Below are 18,764 nucleotides of genomic sequence, written 5' to 3'. Positions count from 1 at the left end.
GAAATGATAGAGGGGAGAGCAGACTGGGGGAGAGGGTAATCAGAAATAAACACTTCTAAGGAGGGCCAGGGTCAAAAGACAGAATAGAATAAATGGAGGGTGGGATAGGATTAAGGGAAATATATTTAGTTTTTCACAACATGACTACTATGGAAGTGTTTTACATGACTACCCATGTATCTGTACCTGTATCGAGTTGCTTGCCTTTTCAATGAGGGTGGGTGGGGAGGAAGGAAGGGAGAAAATTTGGAACCCAAAGTTTTAAAAACAAATGTTAAAAAAAATTGTTTTCACATGCAACTGGGAAATAAGATATACAAGAAATGGGGTATAGAAATCTATCATGCCCTACAGGAAAACTGAAGGGGAAGGGGAAAAGAGAAGGTGGGGAAGAGATAGAAGGGAGGGCAGATTAGGGGAAGCGGTATTCAGAATGCATGCCATCTTGGGGTGGGAACAGGCACAAGATGGGGAGGAAATTTGGAACTCAAAATCTTGTGAAAGTGAATGTTGAAAACTAAAAATAAATAAATTAATTCAAAAAAATAAAAGATTTTTTAAAATGTCATCAACTCTGATTATAACACTTTTCTACAAAGTACTGTTACATATTAATTGCCATTACAAATCAAACATAGATCAAACAGGTCTATGTACCTTACTGAGCAAATACAACTTATTTGTCACAGAGAGAAATAAGTCAATTGGAAAACTGATTAAAATATAAACTCATCTGCAAAATATGACAAAGCAGAAAGCTGGAATCCTTTAACCCTTCCAAAATGACTGTGCTTATTTGGATCTCTCATCAAGCTTTCTTTAAATTGGTGGAAAGTAAAACTAGTTAAAAGAAAACTTGATGAAAGACTCAAATAAGGACAGTCATTTTGAGAGGGTTTAAGAATTATCAATGGAAGCATAAAAACAATAAAAATGGAAATGATCCACAAAGACAAATATAACAAACTTTCTACCACCAAAGGCAATAGGCCTGCCACACTTAGTCCAGGATATGTTTAAAGAGGATTCAGAAATTACATTGAAGAGAACAAGGATGGGACTCAGCCAGATCAGGCCAACTGTATGTAGAGGGATGCCATACTAGAAACAACACAATTTTGAGTGAGTACACTGAAGGACTGACACACAAAGCATTTGAAAGAGGGGAAGGGACCAAAAGTGTGGAAGAAATCTTAACTCTTATTAATACCTAAAATGGCAACCAGAAAAATATCTACAATTACCAACCTATATGCCCAGCTATAAATTTTTTTTAAATGAGAATCATCTCCACATGGCATGAACAGACAAGTTTTCATAAGAGATTTTCTACAGTGTGCTACCTTTTCTATCACACAACTGACTGAAAGATGCAGAGAATAAGAGATCCCATTTTGCTCATTGTTCATTGATTATTTTTTCATAAGCATTTAATCTGGTAAAGCAAAATGCCACATTGCATTTGTGTCTTCCAACAAAATCAACCAACCACATATTAAAATCATTGAAGATTCCTCAAATGATATATGAGAGATTACCTTTTCAATAAAGCTTTGATCATAAACATCAGGCCAGGCATGAAAATCAGGAGAGGTGGGTTGCTAAAGGTGTTTGCCATTGTGAAAAAGAACATCCAGCAAAGAAATTTGAAGAGAGTAGCCCTGTGGATGGTAAGCAACCTAACCAGAAGAGATGTTAAACTTCAGGGGAGCTGCATAAGAATTAAATGAAGACCAAAGACAGAAAGCCTAGTCCTACAGGTTCTGCAGTACCAAGAGTTGTAAGTTGCCTTTGTCCACGATCCTCACTACCACTGTACTAAACCTACTTTTCCCATGGACAAGGTATATTTCTTGGAGAGTGTGTCCCAGGTTTGTGGGGGATAATGTTTTGCTATTTTTACTCTGCCATCTTAGTAATGGCTGCTTAAGTAAAAATGCTCATGAACTTTAGGAGTGATTACTCCTTCTAAACCTTGAGGTAGCAGTTATTCTCCTTAGGGACCCAACCATCAAGCCTGAGTACAGGTTGGGAGAGGACCTCAGAAGGGTTGCTACACTATAAGAGCTTATCTAGAATATAGCTGGATACCCTTTACATTTATGAGGATGCACTGAAGACATTCTCCATCCAGGACTTTCCTTCTTGGATACCATAGTTTTTCAGGGAACAACTAAAATCTTGAGAAAAATCAGTCAACAAATTGAAAAAAGCATAGTGATTTTCTTGCAAGAATTAAAGGTTAACAGGTTCAAAGGAATTCACTGATGTCAAGTCAAAAGCAAAAGCAGGAGACACTAACACATGGAACAGAAGGCTATGGTACACATTTCTAGGAACCAGGACAGGAATACATAGGAGAGAAGCAATCACAATAGAATCAGTCCACCTTGCTTATAAATGTTGCCATGTTGTTAAGTGTATGCTTGTGGCCCAGTCCACTGCCAATAGTGAGTCATTCTTTCAAATAAAACAAACATTATTAAGTTTATATGCATAGTATACCATATATAAATTCTATGAGGTATGTTCCAAGAAATAACACATTCTGGAAGCAAAATAAATCCTCAAACTGGCAATTTCAACATGTGATTCTGCATTGCATTGTTGCTAACATATCTGAAGATATGTTACATTATTGGAATTCTACTCAATGATGTTCACTGGCATTTTCCAGTTTTTAAATATAAGACGTAGGGTGACGTTCTTTGTAAATACTACTAAATTTATTTATTAATTGTTATAGATTCATAATGAGTAAAGAGAATATGATGAATGATGAAAGTGTTTTAAAAAAAATGAAGGAAATCAGTCAGCATGTTGCTAGATATTTTAAATCACTGTGAACCAATATATTATTTAATAATAATACATATATTTATCATTCTTTTCCTTACAAAAACATCTGAAGCTTTTAGAACAATCCTATCACAGAAAAATAATTCATTCTGTATTACCACAGTCACTTATTTAAAAACAAGTAAAATGTTATTAAAAATAAAGAATAACTTATAGTTTCAGAAATTCCCAAGGATTCCCAGAAATTCCAATTTTTTATGCTCAAATCCTAAAGATCTGATAATCTGTTAGGAATTTGGAAACTAGGTCAGGAGCTCCAGTTAGATATTTTATAGCTACTAGTTTTAGAACACTACTTCATAAATATCTTTGTTAAAAGCTAATTATGCCAATTTGCTGATTGCTAAGAGGAAGCTACTGATGTGCCATAATTTTATGAGTGAGTACCTAAAAGGTAACTACCCTGACCCTTGAGGTAACAGTTACTCTCTGGCTACCAACCTTCAGTGTGTATAAAGGTTGGAGGAATATTATGTAGGGAATGTTATACTGTTTGGGTAAACTACTACATTTTTATAGCTTATAGTGATGTGTTAAATAGTTCCTACTGCTAGGTTTAGATCCCTAAACCTAGGTTCCTCAAAAATAAATTTGATGTAATTTCTAGTGGCAATGACCTGGTCCTGAATTGCATGTTGTCTCCCCCATTAGACTTGAATGCCAAGCCAGGGAGATAGTTTTGTGTGCAGTAGGAAACCACTAAAAGTTTTGAGCAGTGTAGGCACATGATGGAAGTGATGTTTTAAAAGAAAACTAGTGATAGTGTATTAGGGATCACAGGAGAAAAAACTAGAGGCAAGAAAACTAATTTGGAGATTATCATAACGAAGACAGGATTTGGACCCTGGCTCTGCTATACTTGGGCAAACTAATTTCTGTTGGCTTCGGTTTCTTTGTACATTTGTACATATACATACATTTGTACAATGGGAGATTAGGGAATTTGAACCAGATAATTTTTCATATTTCTTCCAGTTTTAAATATATGATCCTAAATTATGAATGCCTGACAAATAGCACTGGTAGCAAGAATGGAAAAGAAGGGTCCTGGTATCTGATTGAATATAGGGAAATTCATAGATTTTAGAGTTGGAAGAGACCTCATTTTTCAGATTTTAACAAGGTCATATAGCTGAAGTGACTTAATCAAGATGACAGCATTAGTATGAGAATCAGCGATAGAAGCTAAGTCTTCTTCCAAGCTTCTTCCACTATACCATGATAAAAACAGTAGACAGCATCAGAGTAGATGAAAAGAATATCAAATTGGAAATCATAATATTATAGAAGCATAACAATTACAGCATAAAGATATTTTAGAGACATGGGATTTTCATACTTCTGAAGGCCTTGAATGGAAATTAGAAAATGTACATAATGAATACCTGTCAAATTACAATGAAATTATATATTTTATAAAAGAAGTATATGGTCTGAAAATAAGGAAAAAGTGACTCAAAAAACCATTTCAAATAGAGTAATTTGTGGCTATCAGGCAAAGTTATACCAAGCATTTCTGGGTCTTGAATTTGGGTATTGTATTTAAAGCTAAGCCAATAAAAGCTAAAATTCTGGGCATGTCTCCAACAGAGTTGCTAAATATATTTAGGTTCCTAAATCTGTTCCCGATTTTCACCTAATCACAAATGGATAATTTACTTACTCTAGGACTGAGTGTGTTGCTGCATATGGATGGTATCGATAGAGGAGAAGGCACTGTTCAACCAGAAAGACTTCACCACCCTTTCGCAGATGATGATAAAAGAATAACAAGTCCTCAGGCACACCCTGTAAGAGAGACAAAAGTCATTTACAATTTTCAATATTTCCATTTAAACTAGAGTGGAGAAATTTGTACTATTTGACTGTTCCAAGTATGAATTGTAAGTAATACCAAAATTCAAGGAATACATAAAAAAGCTGATTTTACCTATTTTAATCACAAATGCTTACAGTTGTTTAAAAAAGTTCCAAGTGACATCTATTTTTCTAATATCTATTATGAACTAGTTATGCCATAAATAACTGTAGATTGCAACCATTCTATACCTCTTCCTCCTGTACATTTCTTTTCTACATCTCTTTTTAAATCCATCACAGCTGACAGAGTTCATGAACAGCACAGCCTCTGAGATCCCTCTCAATTCTAAATCTATGTAATCTTATGATACACTCAACCAACCCAATGGAGGCCCAATAACTAGGAATTACATATAATAACTTTATCCTTTTAGTTATACATTAGAAATAAGCCTATAACTTTGTTCTTAAACCAGAAAACAAGCTCCAGGTGATTGAGCTCCCAAACTTACAGAAGACAGCTGTGTCTTGCTTGTAACTGAAGGACAAACAACAACAAGAGAACACTTCCCCTTTAATCCACTCCTGCCCCCAAAGAGACACAAGAATGCCAGACTTGTGGCAAATAGTGCACAGAGTATGCCTGATGAGAAACACACACTATCTACTAAGCATGCCTGCAACAAGGCAGGGTTCCAGATGCCATCTAAGTCACAAAAACATGGCAGGTCAGGAAGTTGAGGACTGGGTTAAGCCCAAGAGAGTCTAATTTGAAAATGCTGATCACCTGCTTTCATCAACAGATTTCACTGTTACTCTGCTTGGACTCATTATCAAGTAGTTGGCACACTTACACATCGTCCTACACTTACTCCTCATCCCTGTGACACTGAACTCCCAGCTGCCAAAGAAAAAAATCCCCTACCCCAACCTCAACTGTCCATTCCCTTATCGTATCTCCCTTTAACCCTACTCCCACAATACTTCACACCAGAATTCCCAGTCTCTTCTAGCCCCCTAGAATGCCTACTCCATAATTAGCAAACTTCCTCTCATCCTACATAACCTTCTCTTTCATCTTCTGGCACTCACTGAGACCAGGTTTTGCTTTTGATGTCATTGCATCTCTGGTCATCTTTTCCAGTACTGGTTGTATTTTCATTTATTACCTCCCCCAAACACCTACAGTTTATGACAGGGAGATGGAATACTCTTTGCACTCCACACTTCCAGACTCTCTTTACCATTATCACCTATCAACCTCTTTCTTTAAAGTTCATTTAATCACCCAACCCAAATTCCAGGTGCCCAGAGATTACCAACAAGCACTGAACTTATAATGTATGAGTTCAATGCCTGTCTTCTTCCCCACTCCAACTCCTTTCTTCCAGCTCTTATCCCCTCTTCCTCAAGTCCTGTTTGTTATCCTTTTCTCTACTTTTAGAGTTTTGCTTAACTTATTACTTCCATTTTATTTCTTCCTTTTATCTAGTTATTTAATTCTTCCCCTTGTTGTTTTCTCACAATTAAGTAGCCAAATAAAATCCCTTCTTCTCTCCTCTTTTTCAACTTGTTTATACAGTAGTTTTTAAAATTCAGTTTTATTTTCAGTGTCAAATTATTTCCTCCCCACCTCTGTATTCCCTGTTATGAAAAATCACAAACATGTATAATCAAAACAAATTCCTTCATTAACCATGTCATATATATGTGTGTATATATATACACACATATATATGATATATATGTGTGTGTATATATGTATGTGTATATGTGTGTGTGTGTGTGTGTGTATATATATATATATATATACACACATACATACATACATAATATAAAGACAATCCTCAACATCTCACATTTAACTTTTGCGACTTCAAGCATTCATGTGACTTTATTGGCAATCTCATTTTTACTTTTATGGCAATTGTACACATTCACAGCTATGCACAGTAGAGGAAAAAAATGAGAGGTGCAATACGCACAAGTTTGTAGAGTGGCTGGTATCCTATTATGTGCTTCACTGGTCTTCCTAACACTACTGTTGTAAAGAGCTCCCTATGAATTCAGAGTGTCAGAGGTGACGTTGAGACCTTGCTGGTCTCAGTGGCTTCTGACAATAGCAACTAAAGTCCCAGTAACCACTCCCTTGGTTTTCAAAGAGCAACCAAAGTAATTATCCCTTCCACATCTCAGGGACAAGGGGCATGGCATCCCTCCCCAACAAAAAACCTGGAAAATCTGCATAAAATTTTTTGGCCCTCCCTTTGTACCAGAGAAATCTGAATTTGTTTTTTTTCTTTTATGTGGTGATATGATATAATATAATATAATATAGTACCTTATTATAAAATTTGGGTTAAGTAATGGTCATAGGTTCTGTGTTGTCTGCTGATCTTCATGTGTCATCTAAGGCTTCCACAAAACTCTGAAAAAATTACCACTTCATTTCTTATGCCGACACACGATATATAAAAATCATGATGGAGAAGGTGATGATGTGGAAGAGATAACTGTAGAGAGGTTTACAGCAGTGTAGTATTGCTTGAAATTAATGAGGTTTTTTAATTGAGATGTTAGCACAAAATGTCACAGAGTTCTAGGGAATTACTACCTAGAAAAAATGTTTTGCATGTTACCGATTTTATTTTGTATACTGCATTTTATGGGTTATTTCATGGTTACTGTATTAGGAAGAATGCATATTATCAGAATTAATATTTTGTTATAAAGAATTGTATACAGAAGAATGTACTTTTGATGCAGTTTGGGGTGCTGGGAACCCCAAAATGCAAGGGTACAGGGCAGGTCAGTATACTTGCATCATGGGGTTCCCAGCACCCCAAACCGCATCATATTTTGGTGGCCTTGTTATGGAGAATTGCTTGACCCCCTCAAGCCCTTCTTTAGCCAAGACCAGAAGGTATGTAAGCATCCCCTCTCTCTCTATCCCTTTCTTGCTCTGCAGTTACGGTCGCTCTCCAAGCACCTAGGAAGGCTTAGAGGTGCTTTTGGGGCCTGACGCTCTCAGGTTCCATTCGGATCAGATGGTTACGAGACTGTCTCACATTTGGACACACCTTCTGCCGCACAGAGGACACCCTATCTACACGTATATGCCCAATTCTCTCAATTCTCTTGGATGCTAGGGAATTGGGAAAATGCAGGTACTTTTTGGTTTCCTAAGGCTTACTTCCCTCTACACCCTGTGACCCTCCTTCACAGAGGGACTCCCCGTCCTCAAGCCTGTGCCTGCATGATCCCCCTTTTCTTCCAGCCTCAAGGCCACAGGATCCTCAAAGATGGACTCAGCAGGACTTACTCTCCAAGATCTTGAAAAGGAAAGCTTTGTGCCTGGCCACAATACAATCTAGTGAACCAAGAAAAATTGTCTTATTTGTGCAGGGGATTTCTGACAAGCCTCTTAGAGGTTTCCCCATTTTATTTTCAGATTTTCCCCATGATTATCTGTATTACTTCATCTGTTCGTCATGTTAATCTCTTCTACGTTTGTCTGTGTGGTAGGAGTGTTTGTGTGTAATCTGATGTCCTATAAGGTTTACAATGCAGCCAGCCAGCAAGGGAAGCTTCTAAGGGCTACAGCTGGACTTTTCTTAGAATGCCTCCCTCTCTCCCCCTTTCCCTCCCTCCCTGATTGAAGCAGCCTCAGACGAGTGGGAGGATGAGAAAGAGAAAGAAAAATACTTTATTTTTTAGGTTATATGATTGATAAAGGCAAATAGACAAATTTAAAAGAAGTGTCAGATCAGAATTGGAAAGAAATAAGATATGTGCAGTTTTAAAAGGGCTTTAATCAAAGTCCACCAGAGGTATGAGAAGACAGAAGGAAAGGCAAGAAAGTTTTAGCATGTAGGAATGAGAGGAGCACGGATAGAAAGAAAGGCACAATCTATTTGCATGAACAGTGTGAACAGAGAGTTTGAGAGTAAATGGTCTGGAAACTTTTGGAAAGAAAAAGTTGTTAATTAAAAACTCTCTCTCTCTACATTGGAACTCTGGTCAAGTTCTGAATGTGGAAAGACAAAGGAAAAAGGGGAACCTTTTTCCCCCCAGATCAAAAAGAGGCAGGTTGACTAGTATTTAACCATTTCCTGTCTCACATAAGGAGAAAAGTTTCTGTGTAACGTGATTCCCACTAGACAGTCTCCTGCAAAATGGGAACAAATTAGGCTTACAAGATCTCAAAAAGAGTTCTGCTTCCAGGAGCTAAGATGGTGGAGTTGACCTCTGAAAGCCTAGAAAATACCACCCCAGGAAAAACCCTGGAATAGCTGAACCAGCAGAAAGACAGGGTGCAGCAGTCTTATAGCCCAGGAAGCTTGGGGGATTTAACAGGAAAGGCCTCTCTCACTTAGGGAAGGGGGAGCAGTACAGAACGGGAGGTGTCCCAGCAAGCTAGCAGAAAGCTCCACCTCAGCATACCAGGGGGAGATCCTGAACCCCAGGGTGATGAAGCAGGCAGGTACCAACACCAGGACCCCTGAGTGGCTCAGTATAGGCAGGGGAACTAGTGGACACCAGCTGGGAAAACCACCACATGCCACGGTTTTCTCCGGCAGCCAAGTCTCCCAATGCCTTAGCAAAACTCTGGGAAGCACAACTCCAAGAGATAAAGCTCCCAGCTGAGAAACATCCTCAAGCAGCAAAACATCCTTGTGCTCACCCAGGTGAGCAGGAGCCAGTGAAAGGAATGCAAGGCCTGGGTGAGCAGGAGCCAGTGAAAGGAGTGCAAGGCCCGGGTAAGCAGGTGACCTCCAGGGGCCAGACTCCCCATCCCTACCCCTAGAGCTCCAGTGTTGCTGATTGCAGCCCATACCAGGTAAGTTGCCAGACTCTACAGCCTCCAACTGCCAGTCCCTGAGGCCCCAGCACACAAAGCCAGTGACCAGGTCCCAGTCTCCCAACACAAGAAGCTTTGGTCAGTGCCACCTGCTCTCCAGGAGGAGAACTCAGTTTTTTTTTAAAAGTCAGGAAATAAGCAAACACCATGAGCAAAAGGAAACGTACAATGACCATAGATTCTTATTATGGGAATAGGGAAGATCAAGGCACAAATTCACAAGAAGACAACATTGTCAATATACCCACATCTGAAACCTCAACATGAACTGGTCTGAAGTCCAAAAAGCCTTCTTAAAAGAGCTCAAGAAGGATTTTAAAAGTAAAATAAGAGAGATAGAAGAAAAATTGGGAAAAGAAATGAAAGGTATGTAAGAGAGTCAATAGCTAAAAATTAACTGTAGAAAATAAGTCCTTAAAAAATATACAATTGGTCAAATTGAAAAAAGTACACTGAAGAAAACAACTCCTTAAAAAGTAGAATTGGTCAAATGGAAAAGGAGGCACAAAAACTCACTGAGGAGAAGAACTCCTTAAAAAGTAAAATAAGCCAAATGGAAAAGGAGGTACAAAATCTAATAGAAGAAAACAATTTGTTAAAAATTAGAATTGGGCAAGTAGAAGCTGGCTCACTATGAGAGAGCGAGAATCAGTCAAACAGAAACAAAAGAATGAAAAAATAGATGAAAATGTAAAATACCTCATTGGGAAAACAACTGACCTGGAAAATAGATCCAGGAGAGACAATTTAAAAATTATTGGTCTACCTGAAAATCATGATGAAAAAAAGAGCCTGGGCAGCATCTTTCAGGAAATCATCAAGGAAAACTGCCCTGAGGTCCTACATCCAGAAGGCAAAATGGTCATCGAAAGAATCCACCAATCACCTCCTGAAAGAGGTGTCAAATTGAAAATGCCTTGGATTATAGTAGTCCAAATTCCAAAATTACCAGGTCAAAGAGAAAATGCTGCAAGCAGCCTAAAAGAAACAATTTAGATATCATGGAACCACAATCAGGATTACACAGGACTTAGCAGCTTCTACATTAAAAGACTGTAGGGCATACAACATGATATTCTGTAAGGCAAAGAAGCTTGGATTACAACCAAGAATCAACTACCCAGCGAAATTGAGCATAATCTTTCAGGGGAGGAGATGGATATTCAAAGAAATAGAGGACTTCCAAACCTTCTTGATGAAAAGACCAGAACTCAACAGAAAATTTCATCTTCAAATACAAGACTCAAAAGAGCATAAAAAGGTAAACAGGACAGAAAAAAACAACATGTTATTAATGAGGGTAAACTGTTTACATCCCTACAAGGGAAGATGACACTTGTAACTCTTGATAACTGTATTGTTATTATACCTTTTAAAAAGGGTACACATAGACAGAGGGGGTGTAAGTTGACTTTGATGTAAGGATAAAAAATCTAATTAAGTGGGTTATGTGGATCTAAGTAAGTGGATTAAGTGGATCCAATTAATGGATTGGATTGGGAGAAAAGGAAAGGAAGAGGCTGACAAGGGTAAATTACATTACATGAAAAGGCATAAAAACCTATTCCAGTAGAGGGAAAGAAGGGAGGGAGATGAGCATTGTTTGAACCTTACTCTCATCAGATTTGATTCAAGGAGGGAATAACATAATCAGTTAGGTATAGAAATCTAACTTACCCTATAGGAAGTAGGAGGGGAAAGTAAAAAGAAAAGGGAGTGAGTGAATAGAAGGGAGGGAAGAAGTAGTAAAGGTAAAGGGGAAGAAAAGGGAGGGGGCTAATAGAAGGGAGAGTGGGCTGAAGGAGGTGGTGGTCAAAAGCAAAACACTAGTGAGGATAAAAAGGGAGAAAGGAGAGAGAACAGCATAAGGAGGGAGGGGAAAAATAGGATGGAGAGAAAGACACCAATAGTAATCATAACTGTGAATGTGAATGGGATGAACTCTCCCATAAAACAGAAACAGATAGCAGAATAGATTAAAAACCCTAATCCTACAATATGTTGTTTACAAGAAACACATTTCAAACAGAGGGATACACCCAGAGTAAAGGTTAAAGGCCAGAGCTGAATATATTATGCTTCAGCTGAAGTAAAAAAAGCAGGGGTAGCAATCCTGATTCAGACAAAGCAAAAGCAAATATAGATCTAATTAAAAGAGATAAGGAAGGAAACTACATCCTGCTAAAAGGTACTATAGACAATGAAGTAATACATTACTAAACATATATGCACCAAATGGTATAGCATCCAAATACTTAGAGTAGAAGTTCAGGGAGTTACAGGAAGAAATAGACAGCAAAACTATACTAGTAGGGGACCTCAACCTTCTCCTCTCTGAACTTGATAAATCAAACCACAAAATAAACAAGAAAGAAGTTAAATAGGTGAATAGAAAGGAATATACTTTTTTCTCAGCGGTACATGGTACTTACACAAAAACTGACCATATTCTAGGGCATAAAAACCTCACAATCCAATGCAGAAAGGCAGAAATATTAAATGTATCATTTTCAGATCATGATGCAATAAAAATTATATGTAATTAAAGGGTCATGGAAAGATGGACTAAAAATTAATTGGAAACTAAATAATATAATCCTAAAAAATGAATGGGTCAAACAACAAATCATAGAAACAATCAATAACTTCATCCAAGAGAATGACAATACAGAGAAAACATACCAAAACTTACAGGATGCAGGGAAAGCTGTCCTTAGGGGAAGTTTTATATCTCTAAATGCTTACATGAATAAAATAGAGAAAGAGGAGATCAATGAATTGGGCATGCAACAACAACAAAAAACCTAGAAAAAGAACAAATTAAAAATCTCCAATTAAATACCAAACTAAACATACTGAAAACCAAAGGAGAGATTAATAAAATTGAAATTAAGAAAACTATTGAACTGGTTTTATGAAAAAGCAGTAAAATAGATAAACCTTTGGTTAATTTCATTAAAAGAAGAAAACCAAATTACCAGTATCAAAAATGAAAAGAGTGAATTCACCACCAATGAAGAGGAAATTAAAACAATAATTAGGAATTATTTTGCCCAACTGCATGCCAACAAATTTGACAATCTTAGTGAAATGGATGAATATTTACAAAACTATAAATTGCCCAGATTAACAGAAGAGGAAGTAAAATAATTAAATAACCCATCTCAGGAAAAAAAAAATTGAACAAGCAATCAATGAACTCCCTAGGAAAAAATCTCCAGAGCCAGATGGATTTACAAATGAATTCTATCAAATATGTAGAGAACAATTAATTCCAATACTATATAGAATATTTGGAAGAATAGGCAAAGAAGGAGCCCTACCAAATTCTTTTCATGATACAAACATGGGACTGATACCTAAACTGGGAAGAGTCAAAACAGAGAAAGAAAATTATAGACCTATTTCCCTAATGAATATAGATGCAAACATTTTAAATAAAATATTAGCAAAAAAGGTTACAGAAACTTATCATGAGAATAATACACTATGATCAGGTAGGATTTATACCAGTAATGTAGGACTGGCTTAATATTAGGAAAACTATCAGGATAACTTATCATCTCAACACCAAAACGAACAGAAACCAAATGATTATCTCAATAGATACAGAAAAACCTTTTGAAAATACAACACCCATTCCTCTTATAAACACTAGAGAGCATAAGAATAAATGGAGTCTTCCTTAAAATGATAAGTAGCATCTACCTAAAACCATCAGCAAGCATTATATGTAATGGGGATAAGCTGGAAGCATTTCCAATAAGATGGGGGTAAAACAAGGATGTCCATTATCACCACTGTTATTCAATATGGTACTAGAAACATTAGCTTTAGCAATAACATCCTCTTCTACTATCCCCCCACCCCCCCATCAGCTCAGGTTTGCAGGGTAAATCACCTTGGGTTGCATTTTGAGCCTCTTAGCTCTTTGAAATACATAATTCCATCTCTTCCTATGGTTTCTTTTGCATGCAGAATAGTCTTGTGTTATTCAAATTCCCTTTTTTTAGGTCACTTGCAGAATTTGTTATTTGTTATTATTATGTTAAATTTAACCAGCAGATATCTAGGAGTTTGCAGGTTTTCCTCCCCAGGGAGCTCAGTGGATTCTTTTGACTAGCATTTAGTTTTCTGTGTTCACAAGTTCTGGGGAACATTCTTATATTGGGGTATTTAGATTGTTTTACTTGTGTTTTTCTGGGAGACCTATAATCTGGCCTTCAAGATGGACATGTTTTCCTGTACGGACATCACCTTTTCTTTCAATATTGTTTTTCTTCTTTCAGATTATTTTTCATATCTGTGTATTTACATTCCCAAACAATTATTCTCTCTTTTGTTTCTTTAGTAAGATTTGCCACCGTAGATTCAAGTTTTTCTATCCTGCCAATTACTTCTACTATTTAAGTCATAAATTCTGCTTTCATAATTTCTATTTCTCTTTTAAACCATTCAGGAATATCCTGTTGTGGTTCCCATGCTCTCTTGAGAATCTCTAGGTCCTCTGCCTCATCAAGTGTTAATTCATTTTTCTTGGTCTTGCAATATTTATTCACATATGTCTGGACTCATTTAGCTGATCTGGAGGCTGTATTATCTTCTGTTATTAATATTTTCCCTGTTGGTTTTTCTGCTTATGCTCAAGGTCTTTATCTGAATTTTCTTCCTCCTAAGATTTTTGGTAATATTCGTCTTTTTCTATAGTTGCTTACTTTCTGACTCCTACCCTTTTAATTGGGGTTTCCCTTTGCGAGGGAGGTGATAAGGATGGGATCTGGACCCCAAAAAGGAAAAATCCTGGACTTTCCCACATGGCCAAATCTCTGGCATTTGACTGAGGCTATAATCCTATCAACTGGCCTGTCATTATCTCCTACACCCAATCTACCTCTAGATGGCCACCAGCCACTTCCCACTCTTAATCCTATCTAGACTCCATTCTCCCTTAGCCACTTGGTCAGGTAGTCACCCCAGCTTACTGGCCACTCCCATCCAGATACTCAGACCCCTCCTCCAGTCACCCCAAACTACTTGGCCAATCCTTGATCCCGCCCACAGTCTTGCTGTATATAAGGTCCATCTTGTCTCCATTAAGATGCTCAGATTCTTAAGAGTCTAGCCAAAAGGTCAGATTCCTTAAGAACCTAGCCAATAGCTAAGTAATTTTCAGATGCCTTAAGAGTCTGGCCAATATGACAGATGTTCTAATAAACCTTGGCTTTGGCTGAAAGAAGGCTTGGGTCGAATTAATTCGGGCAGGACTCGCGTGTGGTGATTTTGAGGTCCCAGCACTCCTAGAACTCTAGACCTCATCAGAATGGGTACTGAAGGAAAGTATTATGGGTTAGGGATTAACTTCTTTTGCTATAAACTATAAAGGTTCTTGGTATCCCAGATTGTCCTTGTCAAATACTAAGCTCTTTTCTTAGACAATTTATGGTTTGCAATTTATAGAATACTGGATTTTTGAGAACAATTATTTCTGATTTTTCTTACCTAGTCTGTTCCATTGATCAACTTTTCTATATTTTTAGCCAGTACCAAATATTTTTAAAAATTTATTTTATTATACTTAGGAGTCTACCTACCAAAACAAACCCAGGAACTATATGAACACAATACAAAACATGTTTCACACAAATACAGTCAGATCTAAATAACTGGAAAAACATCAATTGCTTATGGATAGGCTGAGCTAATATAATAAAAATTACAATTCTATCTAAGCTAACTTACTTATTCAGTGCCATACCAATCAAACTACCAAAAAATTATTTTATAGAGCTAGAAAAAAATAATAAAAAGATTCATTTGGAATAACAAAAGGTCCAGAATATCAAGGGAACTAATGAAAAGAAATGCGGGGGCAGCCATATTGTGTGATGACTAATGTTGATAGACTTAGTCCTCAGCAATGCAAGGATCTAAGACATCTCCAAAGGTCTCATGATGGAAAATGCTATCCACATCCAAAGAAAAAACTATGGAGTTTGAACAAAGCGTACTATTTGCTATTTTTTTCTCCTGTTTTTTTCTGTTTCCTCTTTCTTGTGGTTCCTCCTATGGGTTCTAATTCTTCCTTACAAAATGACTAATGTGAAAATACGGGAATGTATACATATAACCTATATCAGATTGCATGCTGTCTTGGGGAGGGAGGGGTGGGAGAAGGAGAAAAATTTAAAACTCAAAAGCTTATGGAAGTGATTACTGATAAATCAAAATAAACTAATTAAAAAGAAAGAAAGAAAAAAGAAAAACAAGATTAAAAATTTTATTTTATTTTTAATTTATATAATAAAGCAAGCATTTCCATAACACAGTACAATAAAAAAGACTGCACATAAAATTGCAAATCTAGTATACACAACTTGCTATTCCTTTCAAATATACAAAAAAAGGATCATATTTCTTTTTTCCCCTTTTTCTTACCATTGAAATAAATAAAACTAAGAGGTGGTTGTATAAAAAAAAATAAAGTAAATAATTGGTTAATAGGATTTTATAAAAGAGAGAAAACTAGTATTAAAAATGAAAAGGGTGAATATACCACTAACAAAGATGAAATTAAAGCAATTATAAGAAGTTATTTTGCCTAATTATATGCCAATAAATATAACAATTTAAGTAAAATGGAATAATATTAACAAAAATATAAATTGCCTAGATTAGCAGAAGAAAAATAGAATATCTAAATAGACCTATTTTAGAAAAAAAAATTAAACTGGCCATAAATGAACTTCCTAAGAGAAAAGCACCAGGACCAGATGGACATACAAATGAATCCTACAAAATGATTTTGAAGGTAACTTTATAACATAGTTTGAGGTCTGAAAGTGTTATTAGCTTTATTCCTTCCTCTTTTTCATTATTTCCCTTGGTATTTTACATGTGCAATAAGCAACTAGTAATGCCAAGGTGCAGCTTAGTGTAAAGACTGGACACGGAAATCATATGCATAGATATGATAGTTAGACTCATGGGGACTGATGAGGTTACAAAGAAAGTGTAGAGGTAAAAAGAAGATGACCTAGGAAAGAACTTTGAAGAAACAGTTAAGAGATGTGATATGGATAATGAGCCCCTCAAAGAATAATTGAGAATAACTGAGAATAATAACAGAATAATTAGTCAAGCAGGTAGCAAAACTAGGAGAGAATAGTGTCCAAAAAAAATAAATAAATAACCCAAGAGGAGAAAAACTCCAGGAAGACTAGTAAATAGTGTCAAATGCAACAGATAGGTTTACAAAATTAAGATTGAGAAAAGACCATTAGAAAAGATGATTATTATAGGTCTACTTTCTTGTTGTCTTTCTAAACATTTAAATGCATATTCAGTTCATTAATCATTTCTTTTTCATTTTGTAAATGTATGTTTACAGGGATATAATTTTTCCTTTGAGAAACTACCTTACCTGCATTCCAGAAATTTAGGTTGTTGCCTAATATCTATCGTTATCTTTCAAATAATTGTTTCTATGATTTTTCTTTGACCAAATTTTTATTTAGGATTTCATTATTAGGTCTTGGACCCAAATCTAATGTTTAAGTTTGTTGAATTGATTATTAATTTTATGTAATGACTTGTAATGACATGTTTACTATTTCTGCTTTTTTTTTACATTTCTTTGCAATTTTATTGTGCCCAATGCATGGTCTACTTTTGTACAAATGCCACATGATGTTGAAAAACATATATATTCTCTACTAGCCCCTTTCAGAAGATCCCACAAATCATTTAGCTCTAAATTAGCTCCAACAATCTGTTCCATTTTATATTTTCCTTTTTTTGCCTCGTTAGACTTATCTAGTTCAGGGCGATATATTAAAATATCCTACTATTATTGTCTGAACAACCTATGTCTTTTACAAATTCAAATGCTATTACATCCAGTCCATATATGCTTAAAATTACTATTGATTTGGGGCAGCTTGGTGGCACAGTGGATAGAGCACTGGCTCTGGAGTCAGGAGGACCTGAGTTCAAATCCAGCCTCAGACCAAACACTTGACACTTACTAGCTGTGTGACCCTGGGCAAGTCACTCAACCCCAACTGCCTGAAAAAAAAAAATTACTATTGACTTGTTGTCTATCGTTTCCTAAATTGTTGGTACTGTGAAATTTTAGTTTTTCTTTAGCTGATAGTATGATCAAAATTTCTACTTTCTTGGATTCACCTGATGAATGCATTTTGTCCAGCTCTTTCTTTGCTTTTTTTTTTTTGCACTGTCTTTGCTTTTTAGATATGTTTCTTGTATATAACAGTTGTTATTTTCATATCCGTTCTGCCACTTTCTTTCGCTATATTGGACTATTTAGTCTAATAAAATTTGTAGCACTTTTTTACAATAGTAAATAAATTCAAGGGCAAAATCAAGATAAGAGTGAGAAGAAGCAAGTGAGACCAGCTTGCCACTAACTCCAAATTCTAATTAGCAAAGGTAAGAAAAAGTCATAGGGAGTCATTTTTCTCTAGGCCAAGGCACCTTAGGAAGACAAAGAGGGCTGTGGACAACAGAGAGAGAATCTGGCCAAAAGTGCCATGCATAGAGCATTTCAGTACCAAGGGACAGAAAAAAGGCCAAGGCAGGGCAACAGGGAAAGAAGCACCACAGCAGAAAGAGATCCCAGGGGATTCTTGAACTAGAGGTGTCAGTGAAAGAATGGGTTCCATCTAGTGGGTCTGTCACCCACTACTCAGTTCTGAATTACAGATCCAGGGTAGAGAGAAGTGGTCACAAGTGTGGGCCCTAATCGTATACTAAACAAGGAAAAAGTTTGAGAAACATGGGTATGTGGCTCTGATCACAGGAGCAGAGAAATGACTTAGTTCTAACCTTTAGCCTACCATATCAGCCTGCAATGGAATAACCAGGGCAGAAGTCCTAGACCAAAGGGAGGCTGTTAGTTCAGTCACTCTAAATCTGCAGAGTCTCACGGTTGGCTAACAGTCACTGAGTCTAGCAGTAGTCTTCTGAAACTTTCAGCTATGCACAATCCACAAGACCCAAATTTGAGTAAGGAACTTGCAGAGCTCAGACCAAGAAGGGCAATGAACTAACTTCTTCCAAGATCACATCACTTTGAGAACACTGAAGGCCTGTAGGCTCTCAGCCTGAGATGTAAAAGCAACAGGATATAAAAGGAAAGCAGGTCAGGCCAGATAACCCTTTCAGAAGTCTGCAAAGCCCAGCACTAATATTAAGTCTAAAGTCAAGAAGCAGGCTGGAAGAATTA

The 18,764-nt window shown here is 36.6% G+C and overlaps 1 protein-coding gene across 2 annotated transcripts in view; it reads right to left on the bottom strand.

Moving 5' to 3' along the window:
- B3GNTL1 (UDP-GlcNAc:betaGal beta-1,3-N-acetylglucosaminyltransferase like 1) overlaps positions 1–18,764 on the bottom strand; it is a 101,120-nt gene that overhangs the window by 23,872 nt on the left and 58,484 nt on the right. For both annotated transcript variants that reach the window (XM_027840338.1, XM_027840344.1), the window contains one exon: positions 4,523–4,647. In XM_027840338.1, coding sequence (XP_027696139.1) covers positions 4,523–4,647 — 125 coding nt within the window. The remainder of the gene's footprint in view (positions 1–4,522; positions 4,648–18,764) is intronic.

Source organism: Vombatus ursinus, unplaced genomic scaffold (genome assembly GCF_900497805.2).
Source record: "Vombatus ursinus unplaced genomic scaffold, bare-nosed wombat genome assembly UNPS02004704.1, whole genome shotgun sequence".
NCBI lineage: Eukaryota > Metazoa > Chordata > Mammalia > Diprotodontia > Vombatidae > Vombatus > Vombatus ursinus.
This window is presented reverse-complemented; position numbering and strand designations above follow the sequence as displayed.